Source organism: Mauremys reevesii, linkage group 27 (assembly GCF_016161935.1).
Source record: "Mauremys reevesii isolate NIE-2019 linkage group 27, ASM1616193v1, whole genome shotgun sequence".
NCBI classification, from domain to species: Eukaryota; Metazoa; Chordata; order Testudines; family Geoemydidae; genus Mauremys; species Mauremys reevesii.
In genome coordinates, this window is record NC_052649.1 from 4,299,259 (window position 1) to 4,320,476 (window position 21,218).

Genomic DNA, 21,218 nt, shown 5'->3' on the forward strand with positions numbered 1-21,218 from the left:
CGTGGAACTGGATACTGAAGAAAGTGAGGAAAATGAAGTTTAGTAAGAGCTGAATTGATCTGGGCCATTCTACCAAACTCCTCCAAACCCACCTTTCCAGCAGGGTAGCAAGTGTCAACATCCTTCATCTAGTGAAATATTAGGTGAGAAGCATTGCATCACTAGGACAAAAAAAAATACTCATTGGCTGGTCGGGTGGTACCTTCAGGGAATAACACTGCTTCCAGACGCCTCCGAAAACGATCATTTCCAGATTAACCCTTTCAAGGGTCAGTGGCTTGCATACACTGAGAGAAGCCATTCTCTAGTGGTTTGTCACGCCCTTTCCTTCTCTCTGCCCCGGCATGGCTGGACGTGATCGTATCAGAAGGGGAGTTCTTTGGCGTGGAGCACTGGGATGGATAACAGAGCCCCTGCCAGGTGAGGGAACAGAATTGTGAAGCCTCCTAGCCAGGGACCCGTGGACCCAGGTACTTGATTCCTTTTACAGCTGAGTGTGTGTGTGTATGTACGTCCTTCCATTTAGTGAACAGTGTACAGTTCAAGGTTAGATTAAGGTTAAATGGGCCTACCACCCTCCACCAACATTTTCCCCCTCCTGCCTCTGTCAGGATATAAAGTCTTTCGGCTCCACCATGCCCATTCACCTGGATCAGGCTCTCCCGCCCAAACCCCGCTTCTCCCCAGATCAGATAGAGTCTTGTCCTGCATCCTTGTTCTCCCTCCGAAACCACAGATCCAGCCCCTCCTCAGCCACCTCAGGTCAGATGTTCTCTGTGCTGCAGCCACCTGACTGCTCCCCCTGGGTTCTCCTCTCTTACTGGGGGTGGGCCCCAGATCCCAAAACTCCTGCTTTGATTGCCCCGTCCCTCCCCATGCTGCACCTCAGGCAGCAGCCGCTGGTCCTATCTGTTTTGGAAAAGCGGGCCCCTCTGCCGCCTTAATGAAGTGTGCAGCACTCCTCCTCATTAGGACTCAGCGTTGTCAATAAAAGACTCATTAAAGCAGCTTGATGGGGATTGGTGAAAGAGGCAGAGGTGCGACAGCACATCCACAGGGCAGAGAGCAGCCGCCTCACACAGTGTGACCGAACAGCCAGGGATCAATAATGCCCTCTGCATTAAACCAAAGCCCATCAGTCAGCCCCAGGAACAACGGGGGCTAATCTCACGGCTCATCTCTACCTGCCTGGCCTCCCATTCTTTGTACGCTTTCCCCTCCAGCGCTGCTTCTCCTCAAGGCCCTGTCAAGGCCAGCTGCTTTACCCCTTTGCAGTCGTGCTTTGCTTGTTAGGCTTCCAGCAATGTTACTCTTTCGCCTCCCATCCACCTCAGTATGAGCTTCCCTGTTCATACCAAGCAGGGGAGCTGGAACAATTTGGATAGTGGGGGTGCTGAGAGCCATTGAGGGAAACTGTAAACCCTGTATATGATGGGAACTACTTCAAACTGGGGGTGCGACTGCACCCCTAGTTCCAGCATCTATGGGTGTCTAGCTGTGTGAGCTTTCTGTGTATCTAGGGACTTATATAGTCCCCCGTTCCCACAGTTATCTGAGCACCTCCCATTCATGAATGCATTTATTCTTATAATGCTCCCTGTGAAGCAGGGAATGATTATCCCCATTTGACAGATGGGGGCCTGAGGCCCAGATCCTTCAAGGCGTTTAAGTGCCTAACACCCATAGGATTCAATTGAAGTTAGGAGCCTGAATGCCTCGGAGGATCTGCACCCCAGAGACTCGGTGAATTGCCCAAGGTCACACAAGAAGTGTGTGATGGAGAAGATAATTGGCCTGAGGTCTTTTGGAGTATCTTTCCTCCGCTGTCTACACTGACCGGGCCAAATTCTGCTCCGACTCACACACCATTCGTTTCTGTGGAGCTGCATTGGTGCATATCCAGAACTCAGACTTGTGTCTTCAGTCTACGGACACTACTACTGAAGAGGCAGGTCGATCTAGTAGCTAGAACACCACATTCAAGAGACCAGGCTTCAAGTCCTGGCTCTGCTGCTGGGAGACTGTAGCAGGGTGACCACCCACTCCAGCCTGGAAGGGCTTGGAAAAGCCCTGCAGAGGGCTGGGCAAGGTAAAACTCTGGCTGATTGGGGGAAGTGGCTGCAGTTGGGGCCAAGCCCCAAACTGAGCAACAGGGCCTATAAGAAGGCCAGGGAAGCCAGAAGGAGGAGTCTCTCTCTGTTGTAGAGGGAGAAGGGCCTGGCTGCAGGGAGCTAGACACAAGGTACCTGAGTGAAGCAGGGCTGGGGAAAGGCTGAGGAGCTGGGGAGCTCCAGCCTGGAAAGCCCCAGGCTGCGGCCTAGCACAGGGCTAACAGGTACTGGGGGTTGCAGAGGGCAGCCCAGGGGTAGGCCAAGGCAGCAGGTCCAAACCCTCCTTGCCTGTGATGAGTAGGCTGATACTGTAGTCTGCCCCAGGGTGTGGGGCTAGACAATGACTGGCAGTAGCCATATACTGAGGCGAGGTGGGGATAGTGGGTGGGGGTTTCCCAGGGAGGGGAGACCCTGAGGGAAAGGGGTTACTGCCGGGGGCAGCACCCCATGTAAAAGGTCACTGGGTCCAGTGAGGGACACAGAGGACAGGTGGATCACTGGCCTGCAGGGGGCGCTCTGGAGCTGAATTGAGCTAATTCCCCGAGAGACCAGCAGGAGGCGCCGCAGGGGTGAGTGTGCATGTCTACCGAGACTTTTGGCAAGTCTTCACCATGACTTTCCTTACGCTGTAGGTGGGCAAGCAGGATGTAAGCTCTTTACGGTAGGGCTGCCTTGTGCAGTGTGCGCGCTTGTGCCGTACGCAGCAGAGCAGGGCCCCAGTTTCAGCCAGGGTCTCTCTGTGCTACTGTAATTAATAACAATAAGGAAATCAAATTTGAAAAACATAATCTATAGGTGCCTTTCAGTGCTCTGGTGGCCTTCCAGAAAAGAAAAATTACGCCATAAACAGAGAGAAAACACCACCCATAAATATACCCACCTCAACTCTCACCCTTTCCCGTGTCTTTGCAGAGGGGAATCCAACATGGGTTTTGCAGCATGCTTGAAAAGTGAATACAGCTAAGATCTCTGGCATTCCAGGACAGGGCATGAGTTTCAGTTATGGGTAGAAAGCTGGGAGGATAATGGAATTTTCGGGTCACTGGCCACGGTCACTGACTTTGGTTTTTCCCAGTTGGTTCTCCATCCCCGCTTGGCCTCATTTCCCCCAAGCCCCGCCCTTGGTCCGCCTCTTCCCATCCGCATTCTACCTCCTCCCATGAGGCTCCTCCTCCCCACCACCCACAACGCGCTCATCTCCCCCCCCCCTGAGTGCTCCTGCCAGCCCTTGGGGCATAGCTGATCGGCGGCCAGCCCTGGGGCCAGAACCACTGTGGCTGGTGGGTTCTGAGCACTCCCTTATTTTTTTCCATGGATGCTTGAGCTCCGGAGCACCCACAGCACCTATGTCACTGGGCAATTCCAAAACAACCAGAAAAGAAATTGTTTCAGGTTGAACTAAAAACAAAATTTTTCAAAATTTCAGCTAATTGAAAAGTTGGGGAAAAATGATGTTGAGTCATGGGGTGTGTTTTGCTTGACTTGAAACGAAATGTCACAATTCGATTTCAAGCCTTTTTAAATGTTTTTATTTATTTTTGAAAAATGATCAAAGGACATTTGGAAAAGAAAAATCATTTCAAGCCAAAAAACTGAAATGTCTCTTTGGAAAAAATGTCAAAACGTATCCGTTTTTTCCAAGTTTTTTTTCCCCAACCAAAACAATTTGGCGAAACTGATGCAAATTAACCAAGTATAGTATAGCTGAATCCGCACTCTTCACCGAAAAAAGTCACTGCTAAATTTTTTTTCCCCAGGGCAGGGAGCATTTTTTTCTTCTGTGTTTATATAGTGCCTAGCACAATCGGATCCTGGGCCATAAGTGGGATTCCTAGGCACTACCACAATACAAGTAAATAAATAATAATAAAATTGAGGCCGCATGACAGAGAACACCCTGAATTCAAGCTAACTGCCAGGCCTGAGGTTAATTGATTGATTTTGGTTCCCCGGTGCAAAATCTGGATTGGATCTTAGCATCTCCGAAGTTAGAGAACATTTGGACATGGCGTTTTGATTTCAGCCCATGTCTAGTTACTATAGTTCAGGGGGGATGAAACTTTTTACCTTCCCTTTGATTTCAGTAAGTGCTGATCAATTGGCTCCCAGTTGGTTCTAATCATAGAACTGAAAGGGACCTCGAGAGGTCATCTAGTTCAGTCCCCTGCACTCAAGGCAGGACTCAGTGTTTGTCCCTGACAGGTGTTTGTCCAACCTGCTCTTAAAAATCTCCAATGATGGAAATTCCACAATCACCCCAGGCAATTTATTCCAGTGCTTAACCACCCTGACAGTTAGGAAGTTTTTCCTAATGTCCAACCTAAACCTCCCTTGCTGCAATTTAAGCCCATTGCTTCTTGTCCTGTCCTCAGAGGTTAAGAAGAACAATTTTCTTCCCTCCTCCTTGGAACAACCTTTTATGTACGTGAAAACTGCTATCATGTCCCCTCTCACTCTTTTCTTCTCCAGACTAAACAAACCCAGTTTTTTCAATCTTCCCTCAGAGGTGCCCGGCTGTGTGATCAAAGCAATCGGATAAGAGAGGGCTAACTTAGTTAACTAAGTTGGCTGTACAAGTGGTTGAGACCACGCTTTCCTCAAATGGCCATAAGGTTAATCATGCTGAAAACCCCATTAAAATGGTATGGTCCCTCACAATTTGGCAGAACCTGCTGGACTATACAAATGACACAAACATATAATCTTGAGGGTGCTAGAACTGCAGCCTGTAATATCTGATCAATAACCCAAGTAACATTACCCAACATTGCTCAAAGATGCATGACTTTTTGTTTGTTTGTTTTTTCCCTTCCACTGAAGCATTGGTCACCGAGAGAGAGGCAGGAGATGGCACGGCATGGGCCAGTAGGCAGCTCTGGAACGGCAGGAGCTGTGATTCTGGAATGGTTAGACCAGTGATCTAGTCCAGGCTGGAAGGAGCTGTGATATTGAGCTAGAGGAACAAAAGGATCCAGAAATGAACCTCAGGTGCTGCAGTACCAGACAGGAATGAATAATCTGCTTGAGTTTAGCAAATCCTATGTTCTTATACAATGGTACCCCTCTATAGTCCGGGGGGCCCTCTGTGTGCGTATGAGCATGTACATCCTCATCTTATCCAATTGCAAGAAATTTCAGATTAATTTCAGCGCAGCCACTTGAAAGGACCGCTATCAGCCAGGGCTTTGTGGTTTAACCTTGTTACCCTTTTGTTGTTAACCTTTTAGAATGGGCAGGGGGCAGAGAGAGGAAGGCTGAGACGCTGATGTATTAGGGGAAAAGACCTGCACAGTTATGGCTTTGTGTATTTAGTTCCATCTTCAGCTTGTGTGACAGGACAGCTGGCTGCTTACCTCCACTGACAGACGCCTGGTACCCAGCCACACAGAACAGTCCCTACGCAGGGACACATCTCCTGCCAACCTCTCTAGATCCTTTGATATTTCCGACAGAGCAGTAAAGGACTCTGACTCTCCCATCTTTCCTTGCATCTCTCAGCTCCTCCAAGGCTGCCCGGCTTGGTTTCCATAGCTACCCACAATCAGATCTGGCTTCCTGTGAAATTGGATTTCAAAGCAAGACAAGGCTTCAAAGGGATTTGTCCAGTTAACGGAATATCATTAGGAGCGAGGTTGTCTGTTGAACCTGGGCCCGAAGATGATTAAGGCGGGGCTGTGATCGTGTAGGGGAGGCATTTTGGATTGACAGCCTGGAAACCTTGATGCTTCATGACAATGATGCAGTGGAATTTATCCGTCATCAACACCAGCCTCCTCTTCCCCAGCTCACCCACCCTAAAATTGTATCTGGTTCATACATTAAGAAACGGAAGTGGCAAAAAGGAAGGTGATATTTGCTGTTTAGCTGAGAGTCAGGACACTTGGGTTCTGCTCTCTGCTGAAGAAGCTTGAGTGGTTAGTGCAGGGTCCTGGAAGGTCTCCTGGGTTCTATTCCCGATTTAGCTGCTGATCTTGAGTAAATAGTTTTTGGCTCAATTTTCAGAAATCAAGCTGGTAAACTCTCTGTGCCTAGGTTTCCCCAACAGTAAAATGGATTTAAGAATAATACCGACCACACAGGACAGTTGTGAGTCTCAATCATTGTACCGAGTGCTAGTTCATTGCTGGTAGAGTGCTTTGAGATCACTGAGTGAAAGGTTGCAATAGAAGGGCAAATGATACTCAGGAGACAGACCCTCCCGTTCTTTGCAGAGCGATAGGATGAAAATGTTGTCCTTCTGGATTTGCATTGATCAGGTTTCATTGGTGCTGCTGGCACATCTGAAGGCATTTCACCAGGTCCAGGGAACCTAGTTCTCTTCCTGGCTCACCCATTTTTATCAGTCATCCACAGGAAGCATTTGCTTTTTATTTGTGTATTGTATTGAACTGGCTAGTGAGTTTATATATACACATACGTACACATATATATCTGTCTATATATACACACACACACTACTGCCCTCTTCTGCATGCTGTGAGAACCACTCAAGTATGTGTCAAAGGCCTTATACTGCTTATCGCTCATGAAGAGTCTCCTTTAGCTCAAGTGGTTGGGACCAGTGCTTTTGGGACAGAAGGATCTGAGGCGGCTGTGAAGTTACACATGGGTATGAAGTACAGCTTATTGACAGATCTACGGTCCTAGCTGATTTGTTTTCCCGGACACACACAACAAATACAAAGACTCTTTGAGCGAGAGAGCACAGGGTGCTTCTCACTCTGTAACTGAAGCACAAAATGGCAGCTGTCACTGCAGCACACGGAGAGACTGCATTTAAAGGCGCAGCATGTAGAAAACCAGATAGCAACATCATCCTTTTAGTTAGATACCCATGGATTTGTTAAGCATTTCTCCCACTTTTCCTTCTTTCAAGTCATCTCTTTGTGGCAGGTGTTATTTCTTTGTGGGTATTTGCAGGATTGTACCTTACATCAAATATTATTTATAGTTCCGTTTTAAAAAAACCCCAACACAGTAACTTGTAAACATTGCTCTGGTTTCCTTCCTTTGAGAACAGACAGACACAACCCCACAGAAACCAAAACACCGGCAATTAATCTTGCATTCTTTCCTTATCTGAGTTTTACCTAACTTAGGGTGACCAGATGTCCCATTTTAAAAGGGACAGTCCCGTTTTTGGGGACTTTTTCTCACATAGGTGCCTATTACTCTCCACCCCCATCCTGTTTTTTCAAAGTTGCTATCTGGTCACCCTAACCTAACTTAAACACACCACATCCTTTCTTTCTTATTTTGCATAACTGGTCTCAGAACGTGTAGCATCACAATTCTCCACAGTCGTTCCAGTACTCACAACACGGACATGTAACCGTCCATGTGCGGTAGGCACTTACATGGCCCTCATTACCATAGTATCTGAGCGCCTCACCCTCTTTGGTATATTTATCCTCACAGCCCCTCGGTGAGGCAGGGCAGGGCTACTTTACAGATGGGGAACTGAAGCATAGAGAGAGGCGAAAAAGCTTGCTCCAAATCACATGGTGAGCCTAAGTCATAATAGGGAATTGAACCCAGGTTGTGTCACTACTCTGAAGCCAGCCCTCTAACCACTGGATCGCTGTTCCTCTGAAGTAATACATGCATACAGCGGCGAAGTGCCAATCATGCAAAAAACGATTGTGAGTAATTCCTATTGAAGTAAAGGGGGCATCTCACAGTAGCAAAATTAAGCACGGGCGTAAGTGTTTGCAGGATCAGGGCCCAACACATCCCCCTTCTCTTCTCTTCTTTTTTTTGCCCAGAGTTTGCCTTTCCAACCCTACAATAATTGGGCTAAATTCACTGCTGGTAGGAGCATGCACAGCTGCACTTAGTGAAGCTGTGCCGGCTTAATGCTGCTGCACGTGGCCAAGTGTTAAACTCTGTTACCACTTTAAGGATATTCACTGTGTCAGGAAAAGAGCATTTAAAAAAAAAAATCATGGGCCAGCAATAAAAATGTAGCTAAGTGAAAATGGCAAAATCACAGAAACGTATCTTTGTTACATAATAATAAATACTAACTGGGACGCTGGCAGACCGGGTGCCAGCTTGTGCCAAGGCCACTGGGCCTCACTGGACACTGACAAATACAGAGCTGGAAACCAATCTGGCTCGCCTGGGTAGTAGCATTGTGAAAATAGATATTAGAGTTCTAAGAATGTGTTTGGATTTTATGGAATGCTTGTAGGATGCTGCATGTATTTGTCTTACTTCTTAGATCTGTATTCCATGTTATAAGGTAACATTTAAGTAATAAAGCTCTGCAACTCTAAAAAAATGTTTGCTAAGATGGTAAACACCCACAGTCGGGGAGAAGCATTACCAAGTGTGAAATACTAGTTTACTGCAAGAGGTGTTGGCGCCTCCCCAACCCAGGAAGGCTTATAGACACCAGTCAAACCACAGTGAACAAAAGACTTTGTTGATTGCTTTCTTCATACATGCACAAACCCTCATCCCATCACAGCTTGAACACTGGGGGAAGAGAATAGAAATACCTGTTAAGAAGCAATTGTTACCCCTATGCTGCTTGAACTCTGAGGGGTGAAGATTTCTAAGCATAAGCAAGGGGTCTCCAACTTGGGTTAGCCCTAATGGACATATAAATCTTGCATATCATAGCAGCTACTATTATCTCTTGGAACCTAAGACTGTATCTCATTTGTGTGTGTATGTTTACATGCTTTAACCTTGTAAATAACTCTTGTTTCTTTTTCCTAGTTTACAAACCTTTAGTTAGTTTATTATAGGATGGGTTACAAGCGTTGTCTTTGAGAGATACAGGGTGTGCTTTACGGGTGCTTTGGGACTGGGAGCAACCTCAAGTGTTGTGATTTTTGGTGTAAGGGAGCATCAATCACAAAGGCAAGCTTGCCTGGGTGGCAAGATAGCCCGGAGCGCCCAAGGAGACTGACTCCATGTTAAAGCTGTTATAATGAGTGAGAAGTTCACCGCTGATATTTGGTTGGTGAAATCTAATCATAGAACACACAGCCAATTTGGGGTTTGTGCATAGGCGGCACTTGCATTGCCCATTCAGGGAGGATAGCCCCCTGCCCCGCATCTTCTACCCGAGGCCCCACCCCACTCTGCCTCTTCTGTCCCCCTCCCTCCTCGCCTGCAGCCCTGAACCCCGGCCGGCCCACCGGTGCCCAGAGCAGCCCCGAACCTCACTGGCCTGCTGGCGTCCCGAGCAGCCCCAAGCCCCAGCTGGCTGGGGCTGAACCCTGAGCCCGGGCTGTCCAGAGGAGCTCTGAGCCCCACCACGGCCCAGTCCCAGGGCTGTGGTGGGGAACCTTAGCCTCCCTCAGCCTCCATTACCTGGGTTGGTGCCCTGGTTTGCCCTGAGGTTGGCACCCACCATTCATAAGCCATTCCAGACAGCCTGACACTAGCAATGTTCCATTTCTCCAGTGCCTCTCATACTGAAGGATCTCAAAGCTCTGCACAAAATTTGGGCCGGATCCGTGTGAGTCAAGTCAATGGGACCATTTGTGCTTATAAATCAGGGAAAGATTGATTTTTCTGGTCCGCGCGTAGCCTGAAAGTTCATGCATTGCAAGTTAAGACACGGGAGGGCTCCCTACAGTCAGCCTAGGCCAGTTCAGGTTTCAGAAGAGATGTAGGACTGTGAGCAAATCTAATTCAGTGGACACTTTTGTTATGAGACTGTGGAAATGCAGGAATTTGCATTTATGGCAGTCAATAAAACTGGTTTAGCGGGATGCAGATTGGAGCATGCAAACTAGTTCAAGCCATAGGAATAGGAAAGCATGTTGCACCTGTTGGGATCCTGGAAGTGGGCGGGTGGAACATGGCAATGAGGCAGAATACACTTCCTTCCTCTGCAGGGTGTGGGGACAGAGGAGGCTGCATGACAGTGCAGCAGAGTTCAGTTCTCTCCCCCTGCAAGCTGCAGGAAGGATAGTCTGGTTTGCACTGTAACACACTCCACTCAGGGCTCCCCGTATGCAAGGGGCAGGCAGACATAGGAAGCCAAATGACAATGCAGAGCACACACACGCAGCCCAGTGTTCTCTCTATGCAAGTGGGTAGGTACAAGAGGCTGCATGGTAAACCAAGCACACGCACCCCAGGGCTCTCCCTGACTATGGTGCAAGTACAGGGGCTTGCACTGAATTTGCAAGTGCATTTCTACTGCTGCAGCATCATGCAGGTGTTTGCAGGCTGCAGTCCTGGGGTAGGTGAAACAGGAAGCACCTGAGGTAGTCCCTCTCCCTCTACAGTGCAGGGCAGGCCCCACCCTCCCTGCTTCCTCTCTCACTGGATCAGTCAGCCTCTGCACCTCAGGGACAGCAGCAGAAGCAGCCTCTGGAGATTTGCACTTGGGACTCTTCCCTTCTTTCTTCCCGATGCAGATGCCCCCCATCATCCCTGAGGAGATCCAGAGGCTCCTTGAAGGTAACCCCGTTCCCCCCCGTCTCGGCTAAATGAGGAGAATTTGCTAAAGTTGTTTGCTAAGTGGCTCCGGGAGGAGACGGTTCTGTAGGTTGGAGTAGGGGCTTCTCCTTCTGAGGAGGGCAGGGGTTCCAGGCCACTAGCTTGCATAGGCCTCTCCCCCTTCCAGCTGAGGATGTTGAGGGGAACGTGGCCTGACCTGACCTGGTGCTTCTGGGATTATCTCAGTGTGCCTTGGAATGATTCCATGTCAGAAAGGGGGATGAGAATGTGGCCTAGGGGATGGAGCACTGGAGTAAGACTCCGGAGGCCTAGGTTCCATTCCTAGCTCTGCCACTGACCTAGTGGGTGACCTTGGGCAAATCACTTCATGACGCCGTGCCTCAGTTTCCCCATCTGTAAAATGAGGATCATGACACCAACCTCCTTTGTAAAGTGCTCTGAGATCTACTGATGGAAAAACACCCTATAGGAGATGGGTGTTACTGTTCCGTATTGGGAGGGCTAGTTTTGGAGGGTAATGGCATTGGTGGGGCATTGATGTTCCGATGTGGGGTGAAGCGGCCCCCCAAAGTATCATGCTGACAGGTTTGGATGCGTCTTCGGCATGTGACGGCATCTTAGTGCAGTGGAGTTGTGCCTGTTTGGCACATGGCAACGTTCGGGAGCAATGAACAAGATTGCCCTGTTGGGAAAAATTCCCAGTTTAAGTAGCAACTCTAATGGAAACAGTGGGCTTCTAATCCTCCCAGGAGACTGTGAAAATTGCACCAGCTTTAATTTCTGCCTCTGGTTACGAACACGGTGCTAAACTTCCTACTGCTAAGTATCCTAACTGACAAACCTACCGGGGGATGCAGCTGGTAGCCTTGACCTTGTTAGACGCATAACTGCAGCAGCATGACGTGTGTGGGTAGTTTTTAAATCTGTTTCCCTTTATTTCTTCACAAATGTCAAGGGACTCATTCTTCATTTATTAAAACCGATGCATAGACTGAGCAGTTATAATTTTGGCCCATTCGATCTGCAGATCCCTAAACACATTACAAACGTGACCTGGTTAGCACCTCACAGACCCTTACAAATATTAGTGAGAACTCTCTTATAATGATACTGTAATATGGTGACTAAAGGCTCTGGGAAAATTTCCCACATCTACAGGTGTCCGTTTCAGCGCCAGGGATGGATCTATGTTGCTTCCATGCTTAGCTGTGCCTAATGCATCTTGTTCCCAATTTAGCTCACCCCAGTTGTTTGGGGCCTGGGCACTTCTCTTGAAATCGGAGGATTTATTTTTTTTAAAGGCAGTTAAGAGCTGTTTCCGATCTTACACCCGGCCCTGAGTTCCCCTGCCAACTTGTATGGTATAACAATCCCTTTTAATTCCCTATTTCTCTCCCCTGTTATGCTGTGACCGGGCAGGGCTGGAATAACTTATATAGTGGGAGTGCTGAGAGCCATTGAACCAAACTGTATATAATAGAAACCACTGCAAGCCAGGGGGTGCGGCTGCACCCCTAGTTGCAGCACCTATGGCTATGACTGACAAACACACACACTGTTCAGAAATTTTGATACTGTCCCTTTAATCCAGAGCACTGCTAACAGGTCTCCCCTGCCATGCTCACTACAGTACACTTCCGAGTGCTGGACACCTTCTGAGCAAAACCTGCTGTAGCTCGTACCTCCCCATTCCAGTAGTAGCTAGGAGTACTGACTTTCTCCCCTTCTGGGACATGCAAAGCTTTCAGCCTGGAGTTGGGTCACATTTGAGAGAGAGTGTAGCATACAGGCCCGTCAAAGCTCGCTTTCAAATGGGCTGTGTCTTTCCCCCAGCTGTGCATGTGAATTTCCTGCTCTTTATTTTTAATCATGAGGCTGCAGTGAAGTTCACCCCCTTCGCATTTTTGATGTGCAGCCCTTTATTGTTCAGAGCTGACACTTTTGTAAACAACTCATTTCGGCACCTGCCACCTCCCTTTAACTTAGATTATTTTCTTGTTAGCTGACTGTTTTTAATTGAAGGCTTCAGATCTCCTTCTAAAGCAGAGCCTTTGTTTGCTGACAAGTATAGCAGGCTATGAATGGAGATTAATTGCATGTCACATACTTCTGTATCAAACTTGCTGCGTTTTAACAATCTGTACAGTGGTCGGGCCTTTCTGTACTTAAGGAGGATTCCAGCTTCTTGGGCGCTCAGGCTGTTTCTGTGTTTGCCAAGTGCATCCCCAGGAGAGTTTATTTAAAATCAAGATCAGAAATAAGACACCGAGAACGTACTGAGAGCTTCAGCCAGTAATGTCCAGTTTCTGATATTAAAGGTATACGCTCCTGCATAACTCAGGGATGCCTCGGTGCCATCCATAAGACACACGAATAGCTAACGAATGGCTCGTTAGTGACAGTGGTGCTATTGTGATAGGCGTTCAACCGCTGTGGGCTCAAAGCTATTTACTACCTTGCATTCTCTCTCTGGAGTTAGGCACCGATCCGGCAAACCTGCGCTTAACTTTCCACCCGCCAGTAGCCCCATTGAAGCCTGGTGCATTATTATCATTGAAGCGTCACCCCTGTGAGTCAAGTTCAGCGCCAGCGTCAGTGTCTGCAGATTTGGGGCCTCAGTTTTTGGCTCAAAGTCTAAACGCCCTCTACGAAACCTTTTTTTTCTTGATATTTAAAAGTTCCTTCCCCATGCGGGTTTTTTATTTTTGTCTCTGCTTTCAAACCAAAGTGGTTTTTAAAAAAAAAAAAAAAAGAAAAAATCCCTGTTTCTCAGCAGGGTGACTAACCCACAAAAACTCCAGAGTGCTGTTTGGTTTGCAGACATGCCGGTGATGTGGGTAAACCGTGGCACATCCCCCAAGCACCCCTGCCTGCTGGCCCTATTCTTGTGAGCTGTGGTGTCCTGAAGCCTGTTTCTGCTGGAGTGCAGGTCCCGGGCAGAACGGAGCAGCTGGTCCGGTGCTTGTGTCAACGCACAACAAAGCTGGTGGGGTCTAATTTCAGGACAAGCAGCCTTGATGCTGTTGTCCCCTTTACAAATATTCTTTAACCCTTCGTCCTTCCTGAAGGAGACTAAGCCGTGGACAGTGTGGAGATAGCATCACTGGACTCTCACATGTCAGAGAGTTCAGGGATAAAGCTTGAAACTCTGTTTAAAGCTGAAAATTCAAGGCCGTTGTTTCTGGGTCTGCCCAGACTGTCCTGCCTCAGGAGCATGGAGGCTGGTGAGATGGTGGTGTATTCAGACCACTGCAGCAGGGCAAGGTGAAGACATCAGGGTAATCTCCGTTCTGAGGTTCAGCTCCCTTGTGGGTTTGAATCAGACTTTTGGCCAAACCCTCCTGTCTTTGCTCATGGCTAAATCATCCTTTCTGTGGAACCTGCAGATTTAGTTTCCTTATAGTCTTGTTTCGGGGAGGCGAATCTGGCCCTGCAAAATTGTGGATGCCCCAAGTTCTGCAGATCTTCAAGCATTCGTGCCAAAGCTCAGTGCATCCACACTACTCTCTGGACCCCTTGGTTTCTGAAGTCCCTGTGTTAGCAGCTGCCTCCAAGTCCCTCCCACTCCCACCTGGATAGGGGAGTGGGCAGGGTGACGGGAGTGGTGTGGGAAGGGGAAAACAGTATCCGAGAATGCTGATGCGATCGGCACTCACCTGCATGGGTAAATCTGGGCAACTCCTTGGGAAAACCATGCCTCTGAGTCCGTGAGTAATGTCTGGGTAGGAACTGTAGTTGGATTTAAGTGCACTGATACAGGTGCTGTTATGTGCCCTCTGATATCTAGTTCCTGGGTAGCAGAGAGAGACACACATGTGGTATTTTAAAACCCTTCATCCCTCTCATTGCTGAGTGCTGATTAGCTCCTAGAATTTAGAGCTGCCATTATAATGTTATTTACTACCTGGACTTTACTAGCTGTGACATAATTTTATGACCCTGTGCATCTCCCACTGGATTAACTGCGATCTCCTTTGCAAACTCCACTGAAGCGCTTGATGAAATTTTAACTTTTTTTTTTTTTTTTTTAAAGCAGCAGGAAATGAAAAGGAGTCCTGTAAACTTTCAGAGTGGATCGTGGCGAGCAATCCATAAACATCAGGAATATTGCATTACAGCTAAGCAGTGAAACTAACATCAGTGTGTGATTTACTCTAGAGGTGCTTACATATTGCTGTTCCTGATCCACTTTGAAAGTTTATGGTCGGGCTTTCTTTTTCATTTCCTGGTGCTATAAACATAGCAGACGGCTCAGAAAGGGAGCTCGCTGTAGCTTGCAGGAGTGAGTGTGGTTTTATTATAATTTATCCTGCAGCTGATCCACACAGACGTCCTGGTAAGTAAATCCCATGTTACAGCTAATCTCATACTCATGGAGTTAATCTTCCTTTAAAAATGGCAGAGGGATGCAACTTGTGTTTATAATTTTATGACGAGGGCGCACACTTTTCATTTTTGTCTCCACTCGTGTTAGCTGTGGAAATATGGCCCATACAATCGTTTCCCCTTAAGTCCCTCCTTTTGACCCGTTTCTGCTGTGCTGCTTACAGGGAAATGAGTTGACTTGTATATAATAAATTGCCTGCTTTAGTGCCCGTCCCCTAACCTTTCTCTACTGGTCTGTCCTTCGACTGTGAGCTGCTCCGAGCAGGGACTGTCCTTAGTGTTTGGAAAGCACCTAGCTGGCATTACCATAAATCCGCCTTCAGGGGTTTGTGCCTGGCTTCCCAAATGGCATTATTGGGCTCCTCCTGGGCCAGTGGTACCATGCCTCTGTGTCACAAGCTAAATTCCTACACACAGTTTGGGGTTTACAATGGCGCCAGTGGCTCCAGGGAGCCAGGCCCATGCTCAGAAAGGGGCCTGGCCTGCTCCACTTAAGAACATAAGAACGGCCGTACTGGGTCAGACCAAAGGTCCATCTAGCCCAGTGTCTGACAGTGGCCAATGCCAGGTGCCCTAGAGGGAGTGAACCTAACAGGCAATGATCAAGTGATCACTCTCCTGCCATCCATCTCCATCCTCTGACAAACAGAGGCTAGGGACACCATTCCTTACCCATCCTGGCTAATAGCCATTTATGGACTTAGCCACCATGAATTTATCCAGTTCCCTTTTAAACATTGTTATAGTCCTAGCCTTCACAACCTCCTCAGGCAAGGAGTTCCATAAGTTGACTGTGCGCTGCGTGAAGAAGAACTTCCTTTTATTTGTTTTAAACCTGCTGCCTATTAATTTCATTTGGTGACCCCTAGTTCTTGTATTATGGGAATAAGTAAATAACTTTTCCTTATCCACTTTCTCAACATCACTCATGTTTTTATATACCTCTGTCATATCCCCCCTTAGTCTCCTCTTTTCCACTTGTACTGCATCCTGACATCCCGCCAGCCTGCCGGCTCCTCCCCCCCTCCATCACTTTGCTTCTCAGGCTGAGGGCTCCTCTCCACCTCCTGGCCTCACACCCCTGCTCCTCTCTGCCCCCTGGCCAGACCCCAGTGCACCTCTGGCTCCGGGCAGTCTCTGCTTCCCGCCACCTGTGGCATCCCACCTGTCTCCACAGCGCTGAGCTGCCTGGGACTGGGGCAGAAGCCTGGCCAGTCTCAGCCAGTTGCGGCGGGTGACAGTGTGGGGGGATTGCCTGGGCCCTTCCAGGGAAAGTGCGTCTTGAGGGACCTGGCCGGGTCCTGGCCTGGCAGATTGCACCGCTCCTGAGAGGCCAGAGCAATTCCCGGCCCTGGGGCCAGCTCTGCCTGCACTGCTGGTTCACCCCGGCAGACAGTTGCCGCCCAGCAGGGCCGGTGAGTGTGTCCGGGAGGCAGGGTGTTGGGGAGTGGGTCTCTTGGGAGTCTGGGGGGGTGCTGGGCTGTAAGGGGGCGGGGAAGATCTCTGTGTTGGGGCACTAGGAAGTGGGGGTTCTGTGTGGGGTGCTGGGCAGTTGTGGTGGGGCTGGGCGGGGTGGTGATGTGCAAGGTGCTGTGCATATGTGTGTGGGGGTGGTGCAGGGAAGAGCAGGTCCGGAGGGGCTCTGGCCACAGAGAATCGGGGGAGAGGGGTTCTGGCGTTGGATGCGGGGGGTTGTATGGTGCGGCATGGGCCTGCCCCGTGAGGGGAAGGGGAAGGCTGGCAGCACAGGGCCGGTCGGGCCACTGTGTGTCTGGCAACTGCTGGTTTGTAAATGGTGCCCTCGCCCTGGGTGGAGCAGGGCCGCCCCTGTCATGCCCCAGCCCCATTGCCCCTGGCTGGCCCCTTGCTCTGGGGACCGAGCTCCCCACGCCATGTTCCATTGCCTACATGGGAGCTCACAAATATATTTGGCTCCAGGCCACAAGAGGTTAATCCGGCCCTGCCTACAGGCGTAGGAAATGAAACGTGGCCCAAGGTATAGAGGGCTTGCCTGGAACTTCAGAAACCTACGTTCAGCTGCCTGCTTTCCCACGCATCTCCTGCGTGACCGTGGGCAGGTCATTTAATCTCTCTGGCCCAGATCCTTAAACGTATTTAAGTGCCTGACTCTCACCGATTTAAATAGGCTCAAGCGCCTAAACACCTCTGAGGATCAGGGCCTCAGTTTCCCCATCTATAAAGTGCAGACAACAGCACTTCCGTACCTCGAAGGGGTGTTCTGCGGTTAAAGATTGTGAGGGGCTCAGCTCCTAGGCTAAAGGGGGCCGTATACCTAAGGCAGACCTAGGAAAGCTGCCCTAATGAGGGGTTAACAAGACACAGCTGCTTCTCGGGATAAAGGAAGGCAGCTGTGCTCTTGCCAGGACACAGGGAAAGCAGGTGGGTCACGTTAAGCCTTGTCCTAATGGAAGGGTCTGCTCTGTAGAAGGTGGCGCGGGACGAGAGGGCCGTGATAGGAAATGAGGAGAAAACAGTAAGCCAGAGAAGGCGGGAAGAGCCTGGATTTGGCGTAAGCGTATTTGTTAACTTGAGTATTACTTTGGCTGGCAACTGGAAGTGGATGGCTTCAGTTGAAGGAAGCCAACCCAGGAGGGAACTCTCTGCTTCAGAAACTAGAAGTGATGTGGGCTGAGCCCACTTGTTTTTACAAATTGTTTTTGTACAACTTCCAGGCTTCCTGAGTCCCGCTCGCTGGCTGCTTCACAGGTCAGGCAGGAGTAGCACCTGGTCTTCGGGCTGCTGGTATGTGCCCAGAGGTCTTAGGTACCCGCTTCACCCCAGACTGTGATTTCTATTCTAAAGAGTTCTGGCACCTTCCGTGTTCTTTTAGTGCACCTTTGAATGTCTCACAGAGCAGATGGTAGAAGGAAATTAAGGTTGATAAGAGAGACCGTATAGGATATTCCTCTAAATGCCATTTTGATCTCGAGAACATGCTACACACGTGCCGGTGGAGTAGTTAATGTTTTAAAGAGCTGTGTGAACTCCTAGGGTGCACTAAAGAGAAAGCACTCCTTTTGGGGGCGGGGGCGGCAAACTTTCATGTAGCAGGGGTGTAAAAATTGGGAAGCTTGGCCAGCAGGATATTAAACTCTCATTAGTGTCACAGTTAGAATTCGTGTAGGCCGATACACTGGCGACTTACATCAGTGTGGCATTGATCCTAATCTCTGCTTCGCCAGCATAAACTGGCAGCAACGCTGTTGTAACGTGTGGCATTATATTGGCACGAGATCAGAACCGGGTGTTGGTAGCAATCGTTCATTTTTGAGTTCTCTGGAAGGGGAGCCGATACCCATGCAAATAGAAGATGTTGGATCGTAAATCAGAAAACAGTGGGAATAAGTAGTATCCGAGATACTTTCACAAGCAAAAATTTTTTTTTTCCAGGTGAGTTGTCCTAGCTCATCTGAAACAAGAACATACAGTTCTCTGGGTATTGGAATATTGCACATGAAGCAGTTTGGCTAATAGTGCAGATGAGCCCATCTAAATGCGTGTCGTTTGAGGTTTAACGCTCATTCCTTTTTTTAAGCCATCTTTTGTGCCTACCGTCCCACGTCAAATAAACAAAGGCTACGGTTCCTCTTGTGTTTCATCTCTAACGATGAAGAGGATCATACATTGTATCACAGCGTATATTGGACTTGACCACAAATAACCCATTGTTTGCTCCTGTTCCTTTAAAGAGAAGCTTGGTTCTGTGTTTTTTCCTACGGTTGTCTCTTTATTTCCGTGAAGTGTAGGTGGTTACCCAGCCTCTGCGTTTTGTGTCTGAATCTGAACGACACCGCAGCTCCTTCTTCCTGTCAGTTTACCGCTGAAACCCAGACCCCCCTGGAGATCCATGTGGTCCAAGACTGGGCAGCGTACATGAAGGTCAAGCAAAAAAAACCCCAGATGCGAATCCCTGCAGCGGGACTCAGCATCCCACGCATGGGGGCCTTTTCCAAAGGAACAATGGCTTGAGGGAGTGGGTCAGTACATGGCATGAATACGCAAGGCCAAGACCTGGATTAGGGGCCTGGTGCAGGGCGTTTATTAACACCTCCCTTAATCCTGCAGTACCCAGCAGTGGACAGGCTGCTTGGAGACCCTGTGCCAGCTGGGGCTCTGGAATCTCTCTCCCTCAGCTCTGTTCAGTTACCCACAAGCTCATTCTTCTTGCTCATGCTCTGCTTTGGGACCGACCCTGTTCTCATTGACCTCCATGGTGTGTTTCGCCGTTGATTTCAAGAGGAACAGAACTGGACCCATTGTGAGGAGTGGGTCCCAAACACTCGTAGTCAGCTCCCTACTTCGTTTTCCATTCTCTCTTATTTTTTTCCTTCCGCACTTTTCTTTCCATTGTGGCTCTTTCTCTTTCAGCCCCTCCCACACCCCCAATTTCACTTTGTAACTTTGGGTATGTCTCCCCAGCGGGCGAGCTTGAATCCAGCTACTGTGGGGAATAATGGGAACGAAGGCCACGAAGGTTAGCAAGTTGAGTACCTATGCAGGGTCCATGCGACCCACGCTGAAGCCCAGATTGTGCTATTGTTACCTGTGCTAGCCGGTGCGCAACTCTGGGAGACCCGCCCTTTTGTTCTTTATGCTGATCCTTGTCTTGTTTCGCTTCTGTGTTGGTCGAGGTTCTTCATGGTTCCTTGCTGGTTTTTCCCCACAATTGTCTTGGCTTATATCCATGCAAACCTAGGTCCAGACGCTGCTCAAGACCATCTCCTGCCTTAGGCAAAACTTCAGTGTGTCGCCCACCAGTGTGATTGCTTTTACTAGTTATGGACCCTCTCCAATAGAAGAGCCTTCAGGCTGACTGTCTTTAGCATAGGCTGTTTGATCACATGCTGCTCGGGGGGAGGGATAGCTCAGTAGTTTGAGCATTGGCCTGCTAAACCCAGGGTTGTGAGCTCAATCCTTGAGGAGGCCACTTAGGGATCTGGGGCAAAAATCGGTCCTGCTAGTGAAGGCAGGGGGCTGGACTCAATGACCTTTTGAGGTCCCTTCCAGTTCTAGGAGATTGGTATATCTCCAATTATATTTATATATATATTATGCTTTCAATGGACCATTCTGCGTACTTGGCTTACTTGAAAACAGTTTTCCTCCTCATCGAATTTTTGCCCACCACCCGTGTGGTTTCCTGACGGTTGTAACTCTCTTCCCTAACAGATACTGAAGGTTACCTGGCAGATGGGCTGCAGAATGAGAACCTTAGCGCTAGAGCCAGAGACCAGAGACAGGCGATTCTGGTCGGCTTCCGGCAAGTCAAGGCCAGGTTGGTGGTTTTCTGCGCTACAGGATTGCCAGGGTTCCGGGTGCAAAGTAGCAGGACTGCAATGGGTAGCCCCACGTCTTGTTGAACCGGTTGGGCACCCACAGCTGGGCTCTGAGGGGTGCTTCCAAAGGTGCCATTAGCCTAATGAGCAAGGAGGCCGGGATCCAGAAAAGGTATTTGGGCTCTGAATGTTCACTGATTTGAAATCAGTGAGGTAGGTGCCACATACCTATGTGGGTCTGTTCTCTGAAGGAGCAGTTGTATGAACCTATGGGTGTCTGCTGCATGTTGCATTGACAAATGCTGCAGGGGTGTTTAAGCTATGCAAGAATGTGTGTATGAGGCAAGCTACTTCCTGCCAGCATTTTTCAGACTGCAACCAATTTTATTCTTTTATATATATATAGAGAGAGATATCTATCTCATAGAGCTGGAAGGGACCTTGAAAGGTCATTGAGTTCAGTCTCCTGCCTTCACTAGCAGGACCAAGTACTGTCCCTGACAGATTTTTGGTTTTTTTGTCCCAAATTCCCTAAATGGCCCCCTCGAGGATTGAACTCACAACCTTTGGTTTGGCAGGCCAATGCTCAAATCACTGAGCAATCCCTTGCTCCCCCTCTTTTAGGGCAGGGATGAGGCCTTGTTTTGTGTTTGCGCTGCTCCTATAATGATACCTAGCTCTCTTAATCAGTAGATCTTAAAGTCCTTTACACAGGAGGTCAACAGCATTAGCCACATTTTACAGATGGGGAAACCGAGGCACAGGGAGGGAAGTGACTCTGCCACTGGATGATCCGGGGCAGGAATTGAACCCACCTCTCCTGAACTCTAGTCTATGGCTCTATCCGCTAAACCACACTCCCCTTCCTAGGACACTGGTGGTGTCAGAAATAAATCATACAATGAATATTTGTCCTTCATGGAGGTTTTGAAAACAAGCCTGAATATTCATACATGTGAATAAGTTGCTTTTCCTCATACCAAATTGGAAGAGTGAG

The 21,218-nt window shown here is 48.8% G+C and overlaps 1 protein-coding gene across 3 annotated transcripts in view; it reads left to right on the forward strand.

Moving 5' to 3' along the window:
• Window positions 1–10,179: 10,179 nt before the first annotated feature.
• Window positions 10,180–21,218, forward strand: part of SKAP1 (src kinase associated phosphoprotein 1) — a 228,351-nt gene continuing 217,312 nt past the window's right edge. For 2 of the 3 annotated variants that reach the window (XM_039516237.1, XM_039516236.1), the window contains exons 1-2: window positions 10,180–10,538; window positions 20,115–20,220. In XM_039516237.1, coding sequence (XP_039372171.1) covers window positions 20,136–20,220 — 85 coding nt within the window. In that variant the 5' untranslated portion in view covers window positions 10,180–10,538; window positions 20,115–20,135. The remainder of the gene's footprint in view (window positions 10,539–20,114; window positions 20,221–21,218) is intronic. The other variant, XM_039516238.1, reaches the window with a different exon arrangement.